This window comes from Arachis hypogaea, chromosome 20, assembly GCF_003086295.3.
Source record: "Arachis hypogaea cultivar Tifrunner chromosome 20, arahy.Tifrunner.gnm2.J5K5, whole genome shotgun sequence".
Taxonomy (NCBI): Eukaryota; Viridiplantae; Streptophyta; class Magnoliopsida; order Fabales; family Fabaceae; genus Arachis; species Arachis hypogaea.
This window is the reverse complement of record NC_092055.1, coordinates 93,331,119-93,356,512: the sequence shown is the minus strand read 5'-3', so window position 1 is coordinate 93,356,512 and position 25,394 is coordinate 93,331,119. Positions and strand designations below refer to the sequence as shown.

Below are 25,394 nucleotides of genomic sequence, written 5' to 3'. Positions count from 1 at the left end.
TGAAGGAAAGTCAAGTGGATGAATCAATTTGATTCCTCAAGTCCTAGTCAACTCCTAAGGAAAGACTAGCTTAGAGGGATCCAAATCAACCAGCAAATTCTAATTATCAATCAACAAAGGAGTTTGATAACTCAAGAGTCTCTAAATAATCAACCAAAGCCAAAAGGGAAAAAATCTAACTTAAATTGAAAGCATCAATAACATAAATAGAAGAAACAATCATAAATCTGGAATACCTCAAATTGTATTAAAATAGAAAATCAAATCTAACATGAGAATTCATAAACCAAATTGGAGAATAAATAAATCAACAAGAGAAATAGGTGAACTAAAGGACTAGAACAATTAAGAATAGAAGAGAAACTAATTAAACTAAGATAGAATCTAAAATTAAGAAAAGCTAATCCTAAAATCCTAAAACCTAAGAGAGAGGAGAGAGCCTCTCTCTCTCTCTCTAGAAACTACATCTAAAACCTAAAATTGTAAATGATTGAATGTGTGAATGTATGTTGAGTCCCTACTTGTCCCTTGGCTTTAGTCTACGTTTCTGGGCCGAAAACTGGGTCCAAACTTAGCCCAAAATCGCCCCCAGCGTTTTCTGCAATTTCTGCAGGTAGCGCATGTCACGCGTACGCGTCAATGGTTATTTTCGCGTGTCACGCGTACGCGTCAGGTACGCGCACGCGTCGTTGTGCAGTCTCGCTTTCATGCGTCCGCGTCAGGTATGCGCACGCGTCGCTGTGAATTTCTCCAAATCACGCGCACGCGTGAGCCAGGCGTGCGCGTCAATACTCGCTGGTTGTCTCCTTTATTTCTTGTGTTCCTTCCATTTTTGCAAGCTTCCTTTCCATCCTCTAAGTCATTCCTGCCCTATAAAGCCTGAAAACACTTAACGTACAGATCATGGCATCGAATGGTATAAAGAGGGATTAAAAACATACAATTTAAAGGCTTAGAAAGCAAGTTTTCAATCAAAGCACAGAATTAGGAAGGAAAATGTAAAACATGCGAATTCTATGAATAAGTGTGAGTTTAGTGGATAAAATCTACTCAATTAAGTACAAAATGTACCACGAAATAGTGGTGCATCAGTCATCAAGGGGGATATTGTTGAGTTAAGAATGAAAATTAATTTAATAATGATGACAAATATTAATTTATTGGGTTAAACACCCAATTGGGTTTGAGTAGTTCATTTAAGTGATGCAGGCCCAAATAATTGAGTAGCAGTCCAAACAAATGAAACAAAACAATCAAATGTGCTGAATGGATATTAAATCCATAACTAAGCCCAATACAAAGTGAAACAAAGAATAGCTTTCAATAAAGCTAAGTTTCAACATGCTTCAAATCCAGTAAACACTTGAAAGAGAGAGAGAAAGAGACCTTCACCTTCAAGCTCACTTACACCAGAGAAGAAAAAAAGAGAAAGCTCATAAAAAAACAAGAGTCTAATCAAAACAAATTAAAAGCATGTTACACTAAGTCAGGGATTAAAGGTAAATCATTTCTTTTTGCATGCAAGTTGATTTCTTCACTTCTTCTCCTACTCTCTGCAATGCCATTTAAAGAAAAAAAAAGAAGAAAATAGTAGTTAATTATCTCTGCTGTGTATCAACGGTAAAAGTTATTACTTGGAGCCAAAACACATTTTCAAGGGTTTGAATTTGGAATTATCACTGAGAAAGCTCATTTCTGCTGATCTGATGTCCTTAGTCAAGCAAATAGATCAGATTTGAAATCTCTAATTTAGGGGTTGATTGAAAAAAGAGAAGGGATGGATTCTGAAAGCTCAAAGTCCAAGAAGTTGATTTGGAAAAAACCCTAATTTGGCTAAAAGCAAGGTACAAAAAGAAAAATTAAATCTGAGCATAGAACAAGGAGAGAGAACCTGAGAGAGAAAGAGAGAGAGAGAGAGTGAGAGAATAAGAGAGAGATAGAGAGAGAGAGAGAGAGAGAGAGAGAGAGAGAGCAAAGAGTGAATCCTCACTACTGAGTTTGAAGTCTTGGAAGCATTGCACCTACACTAAAGGGAGAACTCTGCTGATAAACTGCTATTTTACGGTTTATTTTGTATTGAATTGAGCGAATTTTATCCATTATTCTCACACTTATGCATATAAATTGCGTGTTTTACATTTTTCTTCCTAATTCTGGATATAGTTGAAAACATGTTTCCTAAACCTTTAAATTATCAATTTTAATTACCCTTTATTATCATTCGATGCCGTGATCTGTGTGTTAAGTGTTTTCAGGCTTTATAGGACAGGAATGACTTAAAGGATTGAAAGGAAGCATGCAAAAGTGGAAGGAACGCAAGAAAATGAAGTTTTGAGAAGCTAGCAGCGACGCGTACGCGTGAGCGACGCGTACGCGTGAGCGACGCGTACGCGTGAGCGACGCGTACGCGTGAGCGACGCGTACGCGTGAGCGACGCGTACGCGTGAGCGACGCGTATGCGTGACTGGCGCAGAAAGCGATCGACGCGTACGCGTGATTGACACGTACGCGTGGACGACGCGTATGCGTGATAAAGCGTCACGTGCTGCAATCTGTAGAAAGCGCTGGGGGCAATTTCTGGGCTCCTTTTTGGCTCAGTTCCAAGCCCGAAAACACAGAATAGATGCTGCAGAATGGGGGAAACAATGACACAACTTTTCATTCACATAATTTTAGGTTTAGATGTAATTTTTCTAGATAGAAATCTAAGATTGAAAATAGCTAAACCTAAGAATCCTAATTAGTTTCTCTTCTACTTTTATTTGTCTTAGCATTCTAGTTTATTTCATTCCCTTGTTGATTACTTTATGTTGCCAATTTAGTTTATGGATTCTCATGCTAGATTTAATTTTCTATTTAATGCAATTTGAGGTATTTCATATTTATTTCTTCTTCTATTATTTGTGAGTCATTGATGTTTGCAATTGGTTGTTTGGATTTAATATTATTTGCTAGTTTTCTATGTTTTTATGTTATGCCTTCCAAGTATTTAATAAAATGCTTGATTGGATTTTAGTGTTTCTCTCTTTTTGGCTTTGTTTGAGTAATTGGAGACTCTTGAGTTATCAAACTCCTTTGTTGATTTATAATTGAAATTTGCTAGTTGATTTGGATCCCTCTAAAGCTAGTCTTTCCTTAGGAGTTGACTAGGACTTGAGGAATCAAATTGATTTATCCACTTGACTTTCCTTCATAGTTAGAGGTTAACTAAGTGGGAGCAATGGACAATTCTCATCACAATTGATAAGGATAACTAGGATAGGACTTCTAATTTTCATACCTTGCCAAGAGTTTTCTTATTTATTAATTTAATTTCTTGCCATTTTATTTCCTTGTTCCTTATTTCAAAAACCCAAAAAGATAATTTTTCACAACCAATTATAAACTACACTTCCCTGCAATTCCTTGAGAGACGACCCGAGGTTTAATACTTCGGTTAATTTTATTGGATTTGCTTTAGTGACAAACAAATTAAATTTGATTGAGGTTTAATTGTCGGTTTAGATCTATACTTACAACGCGCTTATTTTGTGAAATTCTTTACCGACGATTTCTCCTACGTCATCCGCCAAGATGAAGAACAAAGTTATGAGTTCAGATGCTGGGTTCAGTTCATAGAGTCAAGAGTGTTATTCATCTCCTTCATGTTTTACTGTTTGTATTTCAGTTTCAATGTATATATTTTTTAGTTTTCTTTGAGAGGTAAAAGACAAGAAAGAAAGACATTGAAAAAAACCATAGAGTGAAAAAGGTTGAGAGATATATTTGAGAGAAAAGCCAAAAGTGATTTTAGATTTCTTTTGGTTGTATTTTTTGTCTTGTGTTATGTACCTGAGAGGTATCCCTTATTAAGTTGGGTAAGCACTTAGTGCAGTGAGTCTAGGTATTAGCATAACCAAGTCAAGTTTATGTTGAAACTTGTGTGCTCAGATAGGATTACGTTGAGTCCTATAGAATTGGTGTATGTAATACTTGGATTATAGTGAAAATTTTACTAACATTGTAGTAGAAACTGGATGTAGGTTGCATTGCACAAGGCAACTGAACCAGGATATATGGCTGTGTCATCTTCTTTCTCTCTGCTTTAGCTCTGTTTTCTGGTTTTTATGAGACAAAACAAAATTGTCTCTTGAATCATCCGCTGCGTATACCAAATAGAAATCAAGTTCAAAATTCTGTGTTTAAGGCTTAATTATTCAAAGTTAAAGAAGATCATAGATTCAATCCTCCTTCTCTAAACCTTCTGGAACTTTCAGTATACAATAAGTAGTTATCCCTTTTCTATCTACTTTGAAAGAATAGAACAAGAGAGTGAAATGATTATACAATATAACTTATTTAGATATTCTTTTGGCTAGAAAAAAAGATAGTTAAAAAACATACTTTATTTTACAAGCTTTTACTTTAAAAATTTTATAATTTATAGTCATTTTGTCATTTTTTACTTTGAAATTGTTTCGATAATCTTTTCATAATATTTAGAGTAAAGTATCGTTTTTGTCCCCAACATTTGGGGTAAATCTTATTTGTGTCCCTAACGTTTAAATCGTCCTATTTGTATCCCTAACGTTTGTAAAAGTGATTCAACATTATCCTACCGTCAATTACACATCATGAGCGCTTTAGTTTGAGTTTTAAAAATCTCTTCTTGAAGTTAGAATACAAATGTCTGGGATAGAATCGATTATCTACTCCGAAAAATAGCTCATCAAATGATACGGAAATAAAAGATAAATAAGAAAATAAGGATTCAAACTGAATAAAAAGATACATTGAAATTAAAATAGGAACAAAAAAGATAAGTTGAAATTGAGTACAAAGAGAATCACTCTACTTTCTACCCAATTTCTTGACGCAACAAGAAAAGGACTCCTCAACCTAACTTATCAACGCCATAGTTTGGAAATTGAATCGAAGGGACTCCTCAACCTTCTATTCAATTCCCCGATGTAACAAGAGAGGGACTCCTCAACCTCAATTGTCCATACCATGATTTCATCACGAAACCAAAAAGGGGTTTTCAAACCTCTAAAAATTCTATACTACGACTACAATAGCTAAGGAGGTATTTATAACCTCTTATTAGGTTAAAACAAAGAAAACCCTAAAGCCCATAAACATAAGGCCCAATCTAGTAATTAAATAAACAAAATCAAAATACATTAAATAAAATATTCTAAAAATGTAAACTAAAATATCTTCTAAATAACTCTTGAACTCTTCATATCACGAACATTTGAAGCACGTATCATTCTCCTCCTCTTCAAAAAAGATTCGTCCTCGAATCTTGTAGGTGAAAAAAAAATAATATATGAAAAGGACAATAATTATAAGGAAGATAATTTCTTTTTTTTTTTTTGGTTTTTTCTTTTTTTTTTTTGTTTTTTTTTTCACTTTATTCTTCTTCTTTTTTTTTTTAAATAATGAAACACAAACAAAAACAAGAACACAAGAACAAAATGAAAGACGCGACAAACATTGGACTCTTTTTTTTTATGATAAAAGAAGAACAAATATAGATTAATAAGAATTAATCTAATACCTGAGCTCTGATACCAAATGATACGGAAATAAAAGATAAATAAGAAAATAAGGATTCAAACTGAATAAAAAGATACATTGAAATTAAAATAGGAACAAAAAAGATAAGTTGAAATTGAGTACAAAGAGAATCACTCTACTTTCTACCCAATTTCTTGACGCAACAAGAAAGGGACTCCTCAACCTAACTTGTCAACGCCATAGTTTGGAAATTGAATCGAAGGGACTCCTCAACCTTCTATTCAATTCTCCGATGTAACAAGAGAGGGACTCCTCAACCTCAATTGTCCACACCATGGTTTCATCACGAAACCAAAAAGGGGTTTTCAAACCTCTAAAAATTCTATACTACGACTACAATAGCTAAGGAGGTATTTATAACCTCTTATTAGGTTAAAACAAAGAAAACCCTAAAGCCCATAAACATAAGGCCCAATCTAGTAATTAAATAAACAAAATCAAAATACATTAAATAAAATATTCTAAAAATGTAAACTAAAATATCTTCTAAATAACTCTTGAACTCTTCATATCACGAACATTTGAAGCACGTATCATCAAATGTTGAAACTAATTCCTACAACATTTACATAATTCACTTTTCTAGGGACATAATTGAATCTAAACACAAATAGTGGGTATAATATTAAAATCGAATACATCCAAGTGAGACCTAATTGAGAATGAATACATCCAAGTGAGAAAAATTGAAAAATATAATCTGATTTGTTAGTATAATTGATAGTATGATAATATTAAATCACTTTTATAAATGTTAAGGATACAAATAGGACGATTTAAACGTTAAGAACACAAATAAGACTTATCCTAAACGTTGGGAATAAAAACGATACTTTATTCTAATATTTAATAGGTATTAGTCTCTCTTGTATATATTTTACATCTACTCCTAAATCTGCTATAGCTTTGAATTCAATTTTTTCTGCTCCAATAATGATGAGTACAGGAATATATCATTTTTGACTAACTAATAACGTTAACTCATTAATTCAAATTCAGTATTTTATTAATTCACAATCTCCTCCTCGTCTTTTATTAATTCTAGTTGCTCTTTATTATTTTTTGTGCTTTTATTATATTCTCTCCCTGTAATTTTAATATCTTGTAATTAAGAAAAATATCTTGTTATGTACTTTAACTTAGAGATTTCTTGTTTTAATTTTTTTTAGAAGTTTTAAAAAAGTTTTGTTCTTGAAAATTTTAAACTTATTGTATATTTTTTTTTTATCTCTATTGGCCTCACTTACTCTTTAATTTCTTCTTTTTTTTTCTAACTAAATCATTTAATTGTAATATAAATACATCTTTTAGTGGAGAATCTTTTAACTTATCTATTATAGATATTAGTATACCTGTCTATTTCATAGTTAATATATTAATAGGCTCGAACTGATTTCTTGTGATCATATATTAACAGATTTTACACAGTTATTATAACAACATATTTTTGGTTCTAAATAATATTCATCCTCTGATTCTGATAAACTTGAACAAGAATTTATATCTAGTTGTTATGTAAAATTATTTAAATCATTTTGTGAATATTTAGACTCTATTTCTATTTCTGATTTGTTATCGGTTAATATAGCTATTAGTGCTTATCTTACTTCTTCATTACTAATTTTATTTATATATTTTTTTATTTTGTAGTTATTTGCATAATGATCTAATTTTTTATATTTTTAACAGATTATTTATTTTTTATTCTTTGCACCTTTTTTAATTATTTTATTTTTATTTTTTTATTTTTTATTATTATATTTTTGTTTTTTTTTTTATAATTTTCTTTTGACTTTGTACATATATTTATATTATACCTTATATAGTTCTTGATATTGATATTTATTGTCATTTTTCTTATTATTTCTTTTTTTAATAATTTACTTTTGATTATTGGGTGCCTTTTCTGTAGCAATATCATATTGCTGGCAAAAATTTTCTAGTTCTTGTTTGTTACTAGCATTTTTTTTCTTAATTTTTTTTTGCAGCCTAGTATTCGTACATATTGTTACTCCTATTTGTACTATTATATTATGTATTTATCCAAATATTAATCCTTTGTATGGTATTTAAATACCAAATAGGGATTGTAATCTCTGTAATACTTTATCTTCAAAAAATTTGGGCAAAACTGTTATATAATACTTTATCTTAAAAAATTTTGAGTAAGACTATTATAAATCTTTCTTTCTAAAAAAGAACTGATTCATCATCTCTCATTATGATTTTAAATATAAAAATGTCTTGATACTATTTATAATTAGAAATGTTTATAAAAATGTCTTGAGTAAGACTATTTATAAAAATGTCTTGATACTATTTATACTATTTATTAACTGAATTTTTATTTTATCTTTAAAAATGTTTGGTTCTCCTAAAAAAATTTTTATGATTGTAATTATCAAGGTTGTTGTAACATCCTGTAACCGACACTATTAAGGATTAACTATTTTTCTTGTAAAATGAAAAATTTATCTCACCATTTTTTTTAATTGTCTTGTGAATCATTGAGTTATCAATACGATAACTTCTCTATTACTAACTCATTTTAATTTACAAATGGTTGCCACCATCGTTATATTACACATTAGATCTAAAATAATTTGTTCACTTAATCGATTTAAATTTTATTCTACTAAATTAGAACTGGTAAAACTATTATATACTAATTGTATCTTTTTCTCAAGACTTATATTTGCTGGAATTGGTCATAGATAGTAATTTCTGAGTTTTGAATAATTTTGATTTTTGAAGGACATTTTATTAACCTGTAAACATATTGTGTTGATAGTCGTCTTTTCCTAATTTATTATTTTAAGTTTTATTCTATGCTTGATTATGTCAAGACTTTAAAATTTGTATATAGATTTTTTTACGAGTTTATTTTATTTATGTCTATGTTTAATTCTTTATAACTGATTTTTCATATCATCTAAAATCGTATTAATATAATTATGCTTTTTCTAAGACTTTTTTTATTTACATTGCCTTCCAAACTACTATCCTTATAAAGGGTAATTTCTAATTTCCAGTCTTGGACAATTTGTAGTTTTATAATTTTTTTAAGGTTTAATTATTTTGTTGGTCTTTATAGTTTTTTAAAATTTTTAATTATATTTTTATACTTTTTTTTCTTTTAATTGGGTTATTGCACTAATTTTTTTTAATTAGGTCCCTCTTAGCAGTAATTGACTTAATTTTATAGGGACCTAACTAAAAAAAATTTGGTGCTGAGACCCAAATAAAAGAAAAAAAATATAGGGACTCAATTAAAAAAAAATTAGTCCAAAGACTCAATTAAAAGAAAAAAAAAGTATATGAACCTAATTAAAAATTTCGTAAAACTATAAGAACTAAGAGAGTAATTAAACTTTTTTCTAAAAAAGTATTGTGATTTTAATTTATTATTTGATCTGTACTAATTTTTTAAGTAGTATTTATTTTTGTTAAGGGACAAAACTCTCTTTTAAAGTCTTGTAAGTAATTATTAAATCAATCAAAGAAATATATATTAATTTTTTTTAGATATTTATAATATAATTCTCTTATTTTTATAGTTTTTTTTATATATCTAGTAAAATATCAGTTTCTTAAATTTTTATTATATTTTGTATTAAAATTTTTACTAATTTATTATTTACTTATTTTAAAAGATTTTTCTTTTATTATATCTAAAACGTGAGAGACTATAAGTGAATAATTAATTTTTACTCTAGACATAAAGATTGTTATACTAGGTCTAATATTATTTATTTTTATTTTTTATTTTTTATTTTTTACTATAGTAACTTGATATTCTTTCATATTGAACTCTATGCATCCTTAGCCTAATATTCTTTTATATATATGTCCCTTGTGGATGGCGGATGCGATGCTATGGAAGGCATGACCATGACATGTATGTAGAAATTGAGGGGAGGGAGAGAGGAGATAGAGAAAGAGAGATGTTGGGGGGGGGGGGGGGTGGGCAGTAATGGAAATTGATGCAAAAGAAAGTAAATTTATTTGGGTGTTATATGTAATATAATTAAAATAAAATAAAAAAAGAAAAAAATGTAATGTAATGTAATGACTAATGAGCAATGAGGGTGTTGGTGTTGCTGTGTTCAATTCATTTTGTTCTGTTGGATACATACATTGGTTGATCATCTCATCTCATTTCATCATCGTTATCAATTTAATTTCGGACCTTCTCTTTTTCTCTTTTTCTCTTCTCAGCTTCCCCAGCTACCTCCCAAACCCCCACTGCACCCTCAAACGGACGATCCGAAGATAAATCATCTCTCTCTCTCTCTCTCTCCAACAAACACTAATAATCATCACTCACCTCTTCTTCTTCCTCCTCCTCCTCCTTCTTCTTCTTCAGTAAATAAATTAGTAAGATAATATCTTTAACCTTTTTCTCTATCTCTTTTTCACCAATCTCTCTCTCTCTCTCTCTCTCTCTCTTTCCATATATACATATTTTATTTATTTTTCTCCCTTTGTGGGGTTTTAAAGTAACCTCTATTTTTGACGATCTTCAGGATCAGCTTGATCTTATGTCAATGGAAAATTTGTTACATTAAAACCCAGGTACGTCTTCCCTAACATGCTCTTATGTTTCATTTCTCTCTCTCTTTCTCTTGTTGTTAGTTTAGTATAGTTTTTTTTTTGTTGGGGGACACAGATTCACTGATAAACCTGAAAGCTGAAAAAAAGGAGGAAGCTTTTTTACATCTAGGGAAGTGGGTTGGGGGTGTGTGTGCGTCTTCTTTTTTCCGTGATCATGGCTGTTGCTGAGAATGCTGGGGCCAAAATCGGTTCTTCCAGTCAAAATTTGGACAACAGTGTTGTCTCATCGGACACCACTGAGATGGAGAAATCAAAGGCAAGGTCCGGCGGCGGCGGCGGCGGCGGCGGAGGTGGAGGTGCTGTCAACGGTGGTGGTGGTGATCAGAATCTGAACGGTGTATTCAACCAAGATAGAGGTGCAAACACTGTTGTGTCAGTCCCTAACGGTAATTACAAGGCTCAGGTGGGTCAGATTCGAAATGGGTTTGATGGAAACGGTGTCCAGGGTCAACAGATGGTGGTCAACAATGATGGGTATGTTGGGATTAATGCGGTAAGGAATGGGGAGAACTGTGGTGAGAGTTATAAGAGGGAGATGAGGGATTTGGAGGAGCTTCTGTCAAAGTTGAACCCCATGGCTGAGGAGTTTGTGCCGCCGTCGCTCGCCAACAGTCACGGTTACTTGGCTGGTCCTGGTGGTGCTGCTGGTTTTGGATTCGCCAACAATTTTGTGCTCCACAATAATTATGGCAATGCTAATGGCCAGACTAACAGAAGGGTATGAACTTGGAAGAAATTTGTTTTTAATTTATCCAATGGTGGAATATTATCTTTTAACTTGTGCCTTGAATTTTTATTGATACAATAATTGCTTGTTGCAGAGGAAGAATGGCTATAGTCAAGGGAAGCGTAGAGCGAATAATAAGATGGATATGGAGAAAAGGGAAGAGATGATTAGGAGGACTGTTTATGTGTCTGACATTGATCAGCTGGTACATGTTTTTAGTTGTCTTATGGATTTTATCATTTCAGCTAACTTGCAAAGAATGCAATGTGTATTCACTTGGAAGGTGGTTTTTTATGTTGGTATCTAGGTTACCGAAGAGCAGCTGGCAGCTCTCTTTCTTAACTGTGGCCAGGTAGGAAACCTTGACATTTTGTTTGCTTGCGAGTTGCGACATGTGCTTCTTAATGACATTTGACCTTGTGATTACTTTTTAAATGAACTCCTTTTTCATGAATATAGGTCGTTGACTGCCGCGTATGCGGGGATCCCAATTCTATTCTTCGGTTTGCTTTCATTGAGTTTACGGATGAAGGTAACGGTTCAACTTAATAAATGATGTCTGTATGCTCTAGTTATTAACATTTTGCCGTACTAATGCTATTATTGCTGCAGATGGTGCAAGGGCTGCTTTGAGCCTATCTGGAACTATGCTCGGATATTATCCACTTAGAGTGCTACCTTCAAAAACTGCCATTGCACCTGTCAACCCAACATTTTTGCCCAGGGTAAATTCTTTCTTTTTTTCTTTATCCCACATGGGCTCACATAAGATATTTTCTAGAAGATGATTGATATATTCTTTTCGGTTCTACATTTCTAACGATGATTTATTCTCAGTCTGAAGATGAACGAGAGATGTGCTCAAGAACAATCTATTGCACAAATATCGACAAGAAGGTGGTGATCTGACCCTTTCGTAGGATATATTAGTTTCGTTTTCTAATGTCTGTTTTGCAGGTTGCAGCAAATATGGCTCATAATTCCTAACTTTCCTTTCTTGTTTCTGTTACAGCTCACTCAAGCAGATGTCAAAAGCTTCTTTGAATCTATATGTGGAGAGGTTAGTAACTGTTCATGGACCAGGAAATGTACATTTGTTAGTTGAATTGAAATATATTATTATATAGTTCTCTAGGTCCATTGCTTAAGAGTTTTTTGTTGGTTGAATACAGGTTCACCGCTTGAGGCTTCTTGGAGATTACCATCATTCAACTCGAATTGCATTCGTTGAGTTTGCACTGGTAATAATTCATTTGTCTTTCTTATTTTCATCCGAGTCAGTTAATATTCACCTAATTCTGAATTTCCCATCTCTGAGCTATGCATCTGACTTTACTGCTATTTAAAGAGTTCCATTCTGTTCTTACTAATTATTGTTACATTCCACAGTAGTCGTGTCTTGTTGATAGCTTCTTTGGGAGCATTTGGATCTTTCTATCATAATCATTTGTTAAAAAAATAAATATTTGAGCATGCCAATCAATGAAATCGTTTGCAAATTGAAGTATAGCCAACCTGTGAACTTAGTGCTGTGAAAATTAGGTTGTAATGGTAAATTTGTTCAAACAAAGTAAAAGTGATTAATTTATCCTGCTGTAGTCAGGGTCTTAAGAAGTTCCTTTGTTGCTCGTCCCTCAATTCCTTGCTATTATTAAAGTGTAACATGGAGGTGGGATCCACTCCATTTGATTTGTCATCCATTCGACATAGCTGCTCTGAGGTGTAACTAGAGCAACTAGAGGGACAAAGGGTGGGGTTGGTAAATTGGTGTGTACCGGGAAAGTCCCAAGTGGTTTACGGGAGTCTTTGATCTGGTATTTGAGCATGATTTTCCACCTTTGGAAGTTGAAGTGGATAAATATTAAATAATGTTGGTTCTCGATTACTTCTCACTCCTAACATGTACTGTGATGCCTCATGTGGTTGAGAGATGTTGCTTCTTTTTACCTTTAAATTGTGTGTTCTGTCTCCATTTTAGTTTCAAGTTCTTTTTCTTTTTTTTATGGTATGCTTGGTTTGAAGGTAAAAATGGGCTGGAAATTATTGTGGATATTTACTTGTGGACCTCCATGAAAATTTTCTCAACATTTTTAACCCTCCAACCAAATGCTCCCTTGATATGATAAATTGTCTATATTCTCCCAATTATTTTGTCGCCCTATGGTTTCTTGGTCTGATGAATTTGTTTGCCTCTTTCTTGCAGGCTGAGAGTGCAATAGCAGCTCTGAGCTGCAGTGGTGTGATTTTGGGTGCACTGCCTATAAGGTTGGATTGGCATACTCCTCCAGATTTCAACTGTAGTTAGAATAAATAGAAAAAAGAAACACTATGAAATGAAGTCTTCAACTCTTCCTTAAACAATTATTATTTTTCTGTATGCAGGGTAAGTCCATCGAAGACACCAGTCCGTTCCCGTGCTCCACGCACTGCTATGCACTGAATCATCCTTAAAATGTTTCTGGGGTTGATTGCTGTTCTGAGATAATATTTACATATATACATACATAGAAACAGATATGTCGTAAGGTACCCGTTGGCATTTAGTCAAAACACTTTCTGTCCTCGAGTCTTGCAGTAATGGTATCTGTGTTCCCCCCGGGTTTTTATTTCCTTAGCATATGTAGAGTTCGATACTTCGATGGCACTCGAGGATCTTGATGGGTTAATTTATGATGCACAATGTGTTGTGTTGACCTGGCAACGTGCAAACTTTATGGTTTGGATGTTTCCTAACATCCGGAATTTACTATTTAAATAGAAACTTGTTACAAAGCCTTGGTTCAACATGAGCTGTTTATTTGGTTATGATCTTTTTATTTAAACCTATGGTATGGCATATTAAGTAGCGGTTAATTGTCTATTGCATTTGGTATAGTTTGATGTTGTTTTCTTGTGCCAAAATTGGAATCTCACCCTTTTGCTTTGTTTGTTCCTTCTTGATATTACCGTAACATGGCCATCTACTAATATTGTCATGTTGCGTAGCCTAACCCAAAACTATCATCAAAACTCTCACTTGTAGTGTTGTATTTTTTTTTTTACCAAGCATTGGATGCTATTAGTGTTGTGTTTTTCTGGGCATATTTTCTTCTACCAACCACTTGGTAGGTGGAGGATTAGATTCCGTGTCATGAGGAAGCCACCTTATTTTTCTGGTTTGGAATGATTCTCTATCGTTTTATTAAAACCACCACTCTTGATTACTTTTCCGAGTTTAGTTGTTATGCTATGCATGTGTTTGTTAGAATAATAAAATAGTGGGCGATTAGGTTATAATATTCATGACAATAAATGATTGGATGTTTGTATAATTTTTTTCTTATACTAACACAAATTAAATCTATTTCTTATAATATATATTAATGTCACCAATTCATGTACCATTGACTTGTTTATAAATATATATTTATTTCGTCTTTCCCTTTTGGAGTATATGAATTCAGTCCCGACCCAACCATACACCTATCGTACCATGAGTACTCTGTTCTTGAATGGTAGGTCGTATCGTAAGAAACTAAGAATAACTTAAGCCTTTTCACGCTTTCTTTATTAAAAACAAAATACAAGAAAACATAGTCAAGAATTCCGAATTAAAATTGGAAAAAAAAAAAAAAGATTTTGCTAGTGTGTATTCAACTATTCATGTGTGTGTGACTGTTTGCGCGTTTTTTTTTTCCTTATGGATATTTAGGTTTATTTGTTTGTCAGCTTTTTTTTGTTATGTCTGCACAATAATAACAAAGTCGTTGCCCAATTCAATTTTATTTTTGGCCCTTTATATTTGAGCTTCTTTCTGTTTTTCAAATTTACACGCTGCGAAATCGGAAGGCCCCATAGATTTATTTCACAAGTATATCAAGTGGAATGGTTCCTGAATCATTTTTCTCCTATGCAAAATTATATAATGGAAAAACCTATTTTTGTATAAACTACCAAAAAGACTTTCAAATTATTAAACGTTGATAAAAATACCTTTCAATTTTATTAGTATTAAACCACTCTTCTACCTTAGCCCATGACAACAATAAAGACGTCTCACGGCCCACAAATTCAGCCCAACAGAATACACAAATTAAATTATAATTTAGTCTTTATCTTATCTTATAGTTATCTCTATCTTTATCTATATCTTATCTTTATCTAATTTTATCTTTCATAGGCCAATACTCTATATATACTTAGTTTTACCTTTATAGTTTACAATTCATTCAATCAACAATCAATAAAATTTCTTCATCTTTTTCTTTCATAATTCTTTTATTTTTCTATTCTTTCACAATTTTATTATGGTATCAGAGCTCCTCTTGAGCTCTGCTGACATCCATGGATCAAGGAGAAAGGGCACACCAGCAACTTCATCCGGAGTCTCTTTTGGACCTTTCGTCAGCCCAACACTTTTCTTTCATGGCACTTCCTTTCAATGAAGAAGCTCGTCCTTCAAACCAACTTGAACTTATGCCAAGTCCAACTACTCATTATCTTTGTTCTTTCAATATCTTTTCTACTGTTAACAATTCTTCAAATCGAGATTCATTCTTGAATACTTGGATCATTGATTCTGGTGCCACAGATCACATTGCATCAAATTTGTCTTGGTTTATTTCTTACACACAAATTTCTCCTATTATTGTTCATTTACCAAATGGTTCTCGAACTACTGTTTCTTATAAAGGCATCGTTCAATTTTCACCATCCTTGGTTCTTCATGATGTTCTTTATTTACCTCATTTCAACTTTAATATTATCTCTGTTTCAAAAATTACTTCAGCACTCATATGTGAACTCACTTTTTCATCTTCTTCTTGCACTCTACAGAGCAACAATTTGGGGACAATTGATTTGGCCAGAATGAGAGAGGGATTATATGTCTTTGAACCCAATTTCGGTAAAAATTCATCCACTACACACTCCATAAATTCCATTCAATCTCCACCCATTACACCTTCCAATATATGGCATTTTCGTTTAGGACACCTTTCTGGGCAAAGACTTAATCATTTACATAAACAATTTCCTTTTATCTCTATGCATCATGACGAGGCTTGTGACATTTGTCATCTTTCTAAACAAAAGAAACTTTCTTTTTCTCAAAGTTTTAACAAAGCCAATGCAAGTTTTGATTTATTACACTTTGATATTTGGGGTCCGTTTCGACAAAATTCTATTCATAATCATAAATATTTTTTTACTATTGTTGATGATTTTAGCCGCTTTACATGGGTTACTTTATTAAAATCAAAAGGAGAAGTACATAATCAAATAAAAAATTTTATTACTTTAATTGAAACACAATTCAACTCCAAAGTCAAAACTATTCGTTCTGATAATGGACCAGAATTTATTTTACCTGATTTTTATGCTTCAAAGGGCATTATTCATCAACGTAGTTGTGTTGAAACTCCTCAACAAAATGGAAGGGTAGAACGCAAGCATCAACATATTTTGAATATAGCTCGTGCTCTTATGTTTCAATCTAATTTACCATCATCTTTTTGGTCTTATGCTGTTAGACATGCTGTTTATTTACTTAATAGAGTTCCATCATCTGCAATTAATTTTAAAACACCATTTGAAATTTTACTCAATCTTCCACCAAATTATCATGACATTAAAGTTTTTGGATGCTTATGTTTTGTTTCTACCCAAATGGCAAATAGATCAAAATTTGATCCAAGAGCCAAAAAGGCTGTATTTATTGGATTTCAATCTGGTTTTAAAGGGTATATTGTTTATGTTTTAGAAGATAAAAGAATTGAGATTTCTAGAAACGTAATTTTTTATGAAAAGATCTTGCCCTTAGTCACAAAAAATGTCCAATTCCAGACACTTAGCCCAACATTGCCAAACACACCTTCTCAAAAACAAGATTCAGTTAGTCTTCCAGTTGAACCCTCACCTATACCCATTGACCCAATTCCACCTAGTTCTTTATTTTCTCCAACAACCTCTCCTTCTTCCTCACTATCGTTTCCTAACCAAGTTGAACCCATGACCACCGAATCTCTTTCAACACTAGACACTAGTCCACCATCACCTTCTCATCCCCCGTCACCTTCTTCACCACCTGAGCAACCCCATCCTCGTCATTCCGACCGGCCTCACCGACCTCCAGCATATCTCTCTGATTACTTGTGTAATTCCTCTCTCATCTCTACAAATCAATCTCCCTCAAAGTGCAAGTATCCTTTATCTTCAGTCATGTCTTTTTCTTCTCTTTCATCTTCACATAAAAGGTTTCTTTTATCTCTACATTCTGACGTTGAGCCAAAGTCTTTTAAGGACGCCAATCAACACTCTAATTGGCGTAGTGCTATGAAAGATGAGTTGGATGCTCTTGAGCTAAACAAAACTTGGCGTCTTGTTGATTGCCCTGCAGGGGTTAAGCCGGTTGGCTGTAAATGGGTCTATCGCATCAAACGCAAGCCTGATGGTTCAGTTGATCGATATAAAGCACGCCTTGTGGCTAAAGGGTTCACTCAAACTGAAGGTGTTGATTTCTTAGAAACTTTCTCCCCTGTTGTCAAGCCTGCCACTATCAGATTAGTTTTGGCATTGGCCTCTATGAAGCATTGGCCTATACATCAGTTGGATGTCAATAATGCTTTCTTACATGGGGATCTTTCTGAGGATGTTTATATGACTCTGCCACCCGGATTTATATCTCCTCAACCGAATCAATGCTGTAAGCTACTAAAGTCACTGTATGGTTTACGACAATCTAGTCGTATGTGGTATGACAAACTTTCTCATCTTTTGCTATCTCATGGATATCAGCAGACCTCATCTGATTATAGTTTATTTGTCAAATTCATTGGTGATCAAATTTCTATCCTTTTAGTCTATGTTGACGACATTGTTCTCACTGGTAATTCTATTTCTGAACTTGCTGCCATCAAGTCTATTTTACACCAACACTTTCGAATTAAAGACTTGGGCCCATTAAAATATTTTTTGGGTATTGAAGTTGCTCAATCAGAGAAGGGAATTTGCTTATCTCAAAGAAAATATTGTCTTGATCTTTTGGAGGATTCTGGTTTATTAGGTGCTAAACTTGCCTCTGTTCCAATGGATAGTACCACAAGACTATATCAAGACCAAAGTCCCTTGCTATCCGACCCTTTTGTATATCGTCGTTTGGTTGGCCGTCTTATCTATCTCACCACTACTCGACCGGACATCATGTATGCCACTCAACAATTAAGTCAATTCATGGCATCTCCTACTGAATCTCATCTTCAAGCTGCCAAGCATGTGTTACGATATTTGAAAACTAGTCCCGGCAAAGGACTTTTCTTTCCAAGGGAATCAGAAATTCAGCTTCTCGGCTTCAGTGACTCTGATTGGGCCGGATGTCCTGACACTCGGCGATCTTTAACAGGTTATTGTTTCTTCTTAGGCAGTTCTTTAGTCTCTTGGAAGACCAAGAAACAAACCACCGTTACCCGCTCTTCCACGGAAGCAGAATATCGTGCACTTGCCAACACAACTTGTGAACTTCAATGGATAATAAATGTGTTACAATTTTTACGCATCTCTCCTATTCGCCCACCAGTTTTATATTGTGATAATCAGAGTGCTCTTCATATTGCTGCTAACCCGGTTTTTCATGAACGGACCAAACATTTAGAGGTTGATTGTCACTTGGTTCGACAAAAAGCTCAAGCTGGAGTGATGAAACTTCTCCCAATTACCTCTTCTGGGCAACTAGCTGACATCTTCACCAAGCCTTTGTCTCCTCAACCCTTCCATCTTAATCTGAATAAGCTTAGTGTTCTTGACATCTTTCATCCTCCAGCTTGCGGGGGCGTATTAAACCACTCTTCCACCTTAGCCCATGACAACAATAAAGACGTCTCACGGCCCACAAATTCAGCCCAACAGAATACACAAATTAAATTATAATTTAGTCTTTATCTTATCTTATAGTTATCTCTATCTTTATCTATATCTTATCTTTATCTAATTTTATCTTTCATAGGCCAATACTCTATATATACTTAGTTTTACCTTTATAGTTTACAATTCATTCAATCAACAATCAATAAAATTTCTTCATCTTTTTCTTTCATAATTCTTTTATTTTTCTATTCTTTCACAATTTTATTAATTAGCAATAAAAATTTATTTTAAAATACGAATAAAATATTCAACTATGAAGAAAGGTTGTCGCTGTTAATAGAAATTAATTGCCATTGTTGCTCAAGTCCAGTCTTAGCTTTCCCATAAAATAAAGGAAAGGTCCTCATCAGAAAAACAAGCCCCATTATCCTCCATCAAATTCATCATCATCAACACCACCAGATTCAAATCTTTTTGTTATTTTGCAGATATGCTCCATAGTCAGTCGTGGTTCAGAGGAGTTATAACAAACAAGATTTGTAAACCCAAAAAAAAAAAAAAACAAACAAACAAGATTTGGGAAGCAAACGAACGACAGAATGTCATGGAAGAGGGAACGTAGAGGAACATGGAAGTGGTTATGACGGTGCAAGAAGATAAAGATAAAAGGAGTAATTTGAGTTGAGAAACTCTAGCGCGAATACTTTTATTAAAATTTAGCTAATATTTAATCAGCAAACAAAAAGTGAGTAATCTATTATATCTATTATATATTACTAACTTTAAATTCAAAATGTGCCACATGTCATTTTCTCGTTACAATTAAAATCAAATTTTTCTTTTTAAAATCTAAAAACTCTCCCCTCTTTTCTCTTTTTTTCTCTATCTCTCTTATATATTATTATCAATGACTAATTATGATTTTTTTTTTTACCAAAGATATGAGACTCGAACCCGCAACCTCTTAATTGAGTATGGAGAGACTATGCCACTTGAGCTATTACTCATTGGCAAATTTGGAAAGATAGGAGACTCGAACTCGCAACCTCTTAATTGAATATGGAGAGTCTATGCCATTTGAGCTATTACTCATTGGCGACTAATTATGAATTTGACAATCAAAATATACAACATAACATTCTCTAATTGTATTTAAATTAAATTAAAATTAAAATACTAAAATTGAAATATAGCTATATTATATATTATATTTATATATTATTAACTAGTTTAATAACTAAAATGTGTCACATGACACTCTCTTATTAAAATTTAGAGAAAATATTTTCCTTTAAAATTAGTAAACATCCTTCTTATATTTTCTTATCTATCTCTCTCTTTTTTTCTATTTCTCTCTATCCTTCCCACTCTATATATAATTTATAATTCATATTTTATATTAGTAATTTGACAAATCTATCTATTATATATTCTATTATATCTATTATATATTACTAATTTTAAGGTCAAAATATGTCACATGTTACTCTCTCATTGCAATTGAAATCAAATATTTTCTTCCAAAATTAAAAAAATACTCCTCTCTTCTCTCTTTCTTTCTCTATCTCTCTCATTCCTCCCTCACTCTATCTCTCTTATATATCATTATCAATGACTAATTATGAATTTGACAATCAAAATATACAACATAACATTCTCTAATTGTATTTAAATTAAATTAAAATTTTTATACTAAAATTAAAATATAGCTATATTACATATTATATTTATATACTACTAACTAATTTAATAACTAAAATGTGTCATATGACACTCTCTTATTAAAATTTAGAGAAAATATTTTTTTCTAAAATTAGTAAACATCCTATATTTTCTTATCTACCTCTCTCTTTTTTCTATTTTTCTCTATCCTTCCCACTCTATATATAATTTATAATTCATATTTTATATTAGTAATCAAAATGTGTCACCAGATATTTTTATTATAATTAAAATAAAAAAAATTTTTAGTTTCCAAAATTAACAAATTCCCTCTCTCCTTCTTCTTTATCTTTCTCTCTTTTCTCTCATTCTCTATTTTTCTTTACCTTTATATTTTACAAAAAATAAAATTTACAACATAATATAATTCAAATAAAAAATATTATTATATACATATTTTTTATTTAATTTTAAATTTTTAATGCTTATCTTTTTAATATATATTTTCACTTCTTTTCTTTTAAATTTTTATTACATATCATTTAAAAAATTACTAATACTGTGATTAAAAGTTAGAATCAAGATTCAATTGTTTTAAAAAAAAAGAGTTAATTTTATAACTATCAATATAAATTTTTTTATGTTAATATCTGATTATATTTTTATATATATAGAAAAAATATTATTTTTAAATAGCAAGTATAAAAATTAATTATTTCTATTTGTGCAACAAACTTAATAGCTAATCAAATATAAAAATATACACGTTAAATTCTTTTAAATTTTAGATATCAAATGATAAATTTAAGTAAAAAAATTAAACTCGTTCGTTTGAAAATAATAACTAAAAAATTTATTATTTAATTTTGTTTAAGACTCTGCTCTTTTTAGCTGACGGGGACTTTTGTCCCTTACGACCATTTTATAAAAGTAGTTTAATGCTATACATTTTTCGTGTCATAATCTATAATACTAGGACCTACGTAATTTTTAAAAATTTATATTCCCATAATAGTATTACAGGTAAAAATATTAGTTCTATATTATTAGATGTAATCTCACACTATTAAAAACACTATTAATAATTAATTAATAGCTACAAATTACAAAAATTACTGCCCCTAACACTCCTCATTTGAGTATTTAACATGCCATATTAGTTAATTTTTTAAATTCATTGTTATGGTGGAGTTAACTATCCACCATAATGAATTCGTGGTGGACTGGTGGTGGAGTTATTCGTAGCGTCTTTGATGTTTAAATTAGAATTCGTCCGAGTATACATTAAATATGCATTTAAGTTTTTTATTTATAGTATTTAGAGAAAACGAAAATTCAGCTAAATTCTTGGCCTGAAAATCGTCTTAGATTCAATTTGAATATTGAATCGTAAGAATAGTCAATGTAAATTTAATGTTTGGTGAACTTTTTAATTTTTATTAACGAAATTCATCTTTTATAAATGTAATATAAGTTTAATTCTATCGTAAATAATTTTGTAAATATTTTCATTTTTTACGAGTAGAAATGTAGTTTATTACTTTATTTAATAGACTAATCTCTACGTTAAGGATTTAGATATCATCAAAAGATTTAAAAATAATTAAAAGCGAGTTAAATATATAGGATTCTTTAAGTATATTCTGCATCGATCTTATTCTCCATTACCTTTACGCAACTATTTTCGGACTTCTTAACACAATCACATATTTAGGGGGAAAAAGTTTGTTTTGTTTAAAAATGATTTAGACCTATGACATTGCATCAACGTATGTTTCGCTATTTATTTCTTTTGTATTGTAAAGAGAGAGAAATTACGTTGAATTATTCTTTAATAAATTAAACTAGCATGAATAAAAAAAATTCAGATATGGGTTTAGGATTTAAAAATAGTCTTTTAAACTATTATCTAATAAGCAAAATAAAAATGCTATTTTTACATTAAAATCTGTCACTATAAATTTATATATAAATACATATGTAGTTTAACTTATTTTTTAAAAATATTATCTGCATATTAAAATTAATTATTATATATTTGTATATAAATACATATATAGTTTAACTCATTTTTAATGTATATTTTATTTTAATAATTAATTTTTAACTAATTTTACTATATACATCTAATATAAGTATTCATTTTTAATATATATTCATATCAATAATTAATTTTAGTATACATTTAAAAAAATATATCATATCATCTATTTGTGTTTTAAGGTAGATAAAAAAAATTAAATTAAAAAAATTATAACAAAACTTTCATAAAATTTTAAAAATATATATGGATACAGCCATATGATCAAGTCAAAAGCTTGGAAGAAAAAAAGAAATAATCGACGTAAGATTGATTACTATGTTTTGATGTTTATCCATTCAGATTTAATACAATTTGATTAGATTGTTTGTGAACATGTTCTTTCGGGTGACTATCTTTTCCAAATCATCATAATTGTGACAAAGTACTAAGTTTTCCGTCTTTACTGTGAAAGTGGATTAAAAAGCATGTATGGCTCACCGAGTCACCGGCCGCAATTTACATATAAAAAATTCTTTTTATTTTTTATTCTTCTTTCATTATATTGTAAAAAAATTACTAAGTCAACATAGCCACGTGTTCGTCAGTTCATTCCGTTGGTTGAGTGGAACAGTTGGTGGTGAGTAGCGGGACCTGAGAACACTCAGCGTAACGAAGGATGTCGTCCACGAATTTTAGTAGGTCGGTAGGTGAGACTACCTGTAAGGACATTCCGATATTAAAGTAAGTGTCCATACGAAAAGACAACTAATTAGAATAAGTATGTGACGTATCTTGAAAGAGGAGTAGGTCCCTCTCTTTTTATACCTTGTACTAAGGTAGGCTCTTTCACCTGGGTCTATTTGTCTGGAAGCTTGCGCCAACTGTCCAAGTCTTTTCCAAAAGGTAGTGTGATGCGTGGGTTAGTCCACCGAATGGACCTTCGGTCCTTATTGGGTGGGGCTAGAACAGTCCCCCTAATGCAATGAGTCACGAGAATTGCAGTTGGCGCATTAATCCTAACCTGTTGTCTTCTCGCCCAGTTGCTCCCCTCTAATCGTGACCTCGTCTACTCGGAGAATGCTTCTAGCACCTTCTTCGTGAACGTGAGATGTCTCTTTGATACGTGAGCATCTTATCTATCTTTTCCTTGTGAATTTGCACCTGAATTGCTAAGTTTAATCAAAATTTAAATATCTTTTAGCTACTATGGATGCTACTTTGAGTTGTGCACAATTCTATTTATTTCAGGTAGCATTCAGAGGGATTTGACGGAGTTTTGTAGCAGAAAAAGGAGAAAGCAGATGATGCTGTCAATCATGACTTCTCTGCACTCAAACTGGAATAACTTGAGCTACAATGGTTCAATCGACGTGATTCTAGCGGCATTAGAAAGCTAACTTCCAGAGCTTTCCAATGATATATAATAGTATGCATTTCTCCTCCAGCAACCTCGGCATCCTCCACGTTGAACTTGGTTCCTACCAAGTTCAGCATGAATTTGAGAACTCCCAGGGAAGCACTCGCTGCCTTCTCCACGCTGAACTTGGAAAAATCCAAGTTCAGTGTGGATTCAAAGGAACAATTTAAAGACCATGCTGCCTTCTCCACGTTGAATTTGGAAAAAGCCAAGTTCAGCGTGGAGCTTAATGAATCCAATGGTCCCCACGCTCTTCAAGCCCTGCATGGATCAATCAAATTAATTTTGATTCAACTTTTATTTTATTTACAATTAGAAAAATATATTATTTTAGTTTTAGAAAATATATTTTACATTAATTAGGATTAGATATAAAAGGGAAAAGAATCAGCCCTTTGAGCTTCTCTTCTCTTCTACCTTATTCCGCACTTTACAGTTTTTACGAATCCTAGTTTTCTCTCTGAACCATGAGCAACTAAATCTCCACTATTAAGGTTAGGAGCTCTGTCTATTGTATGAATTGATACTATTATTTTTCTATTTTAATTCATGTACTGATTTATAATTCAAGAATTGTTATCGTTCTTTATTTTATGAATCTGGGTGGAACGGAAGTATGACCCTTGTTCTAATTGAGTTCTTGTGTAACTTGGAAAAGCTCTTTACTTGAACAACGGCTTAAAAACATATTCTCCTAAATTTCTAATTATCTGAATTTAATGGGATACGTGACATATAATCCTCTTATATTTAGGTAATTAGGATTTTTGTGGCATATAAACTAGAATTGAACTTCACCCTCTAATTGGAATTAAGTGACCAAGAAATTGGCGGTTGATGAATTTTAGAGGAGACTAAAAAGGTCTAAGGAATTAGGGTTTAGTCACATATAGTTTGCCATGAATTAAATATTGCATGATTAAAATAGTTAGTAAGAAAAGTCAATCCAGAAAATAGATATCTCTGAAGCTTAACTGTTTCTCCATATATATTTCACAACTTGTTTACTGCTTGCTTTTTGATATTCTGAATTTACTGTTAATGCTTTTGAACCTTCAAACACCATTTTCTGTTTGTCTAACTAAGCAAATCACTTGACCATTGTTGCTTAATCCATCAATCCTCGTGGGATCGACCCTCACTCACCTGAGGTATTACTTGGTACGACCCGGCGCACTTTCCGGTTAGTTTGTGGGTTATAAATTTCGCATCAAATTTTTGGCGTCGTTGCCGGGGATTGATTGTGATTGACAACTACTCGTTGTTTAATTGCTTAGATTAGATGTAAGACCCAGAATCTTTGAAAAGTCTTATTATGATCAAGTCTCAAATCATACGGTTATTTATAGCCTTAATTTCGGAAATCACTTTATTAAAGATAATTAAGGCAAGTTTTGATTTATGGGATTTGAGATAAGTTATGATTATTATCCAATTTCATAATTATTGGATTATTTTCTATATTCAGAGTATAAAGTTGGTAGTTGTGAAATAATAAGGATTTCTATATGATTTGAATTAAATAAGTAATATTTTCAATATTAATACTG

General features: G+C 32.0%; 1 protein-coding gene across 1 annotated transcript; it reads left to right on the top strand.

Annotated features, from left to right (window-relative positions):
• The first annotated feature begins 9,432 nt into the window (after positions 1-9,432).
• LOC112782496 (polyadenylate-binding protein-interacting protein 12) lies at positions 9,433-13,687 on the top strand. The gene is made up of 12 exons (XM_025824903.3): positions 9,433-9,939; positions 10,089-10,137; positions 10,232-10,894; positions 10,998-11,108; positions 11,211-11,255; positions 11,363-11,435; positions 11,516-11,628; positions 11,741-11,800; positions 11,916-11,963; positions 12,076-12,144; positions 13,107-13,168; positions 13,286-13,687. The coding sequence occupies exons 3-12, from the start codon at positions 10,331-10,333 to the stop codon at positions 13,341-13,343; spliced, it is 1,203 nt and encodes a 400-aa protein (XP_025680688.1). The 5' UTR covers positions 9,433-9,939; positions 10,089-10,137; positions 10,232-10,330; the 3' UTR covers positions 13,344-13,687.
• Positions 13,688-25,394: the final 11,707 nt, after the last annotated feature.

What these genes read in the sequence shown, in the direction of transcription:
- LOC112782496 (XM_025824903.3), top strand. Translation starts at nt 10,331, where the DNA reads ATGGCTGTTGCTGAGAATGCTGGGGCCAAAATCGGTTCTTCCAGTCAA. An exon ending in TCTTTCTTAACTGTGGCCAG is followed by an intron (nt 11,256 to 11,362) that starts GTAGGAAACCTT and finishes TCATGAATATAG; the next exon opens with GTCGTTGACTGCCGCGTATG. An exon ending in GCACAAATATCGACAAGAAG is followed by an intron (nt 11,801 to 11,915) that starts GTGGTGATCTGA and finishes TTTCTGTTACAG; the next exon opens with CTCACTCAAGCAGATGTCAA.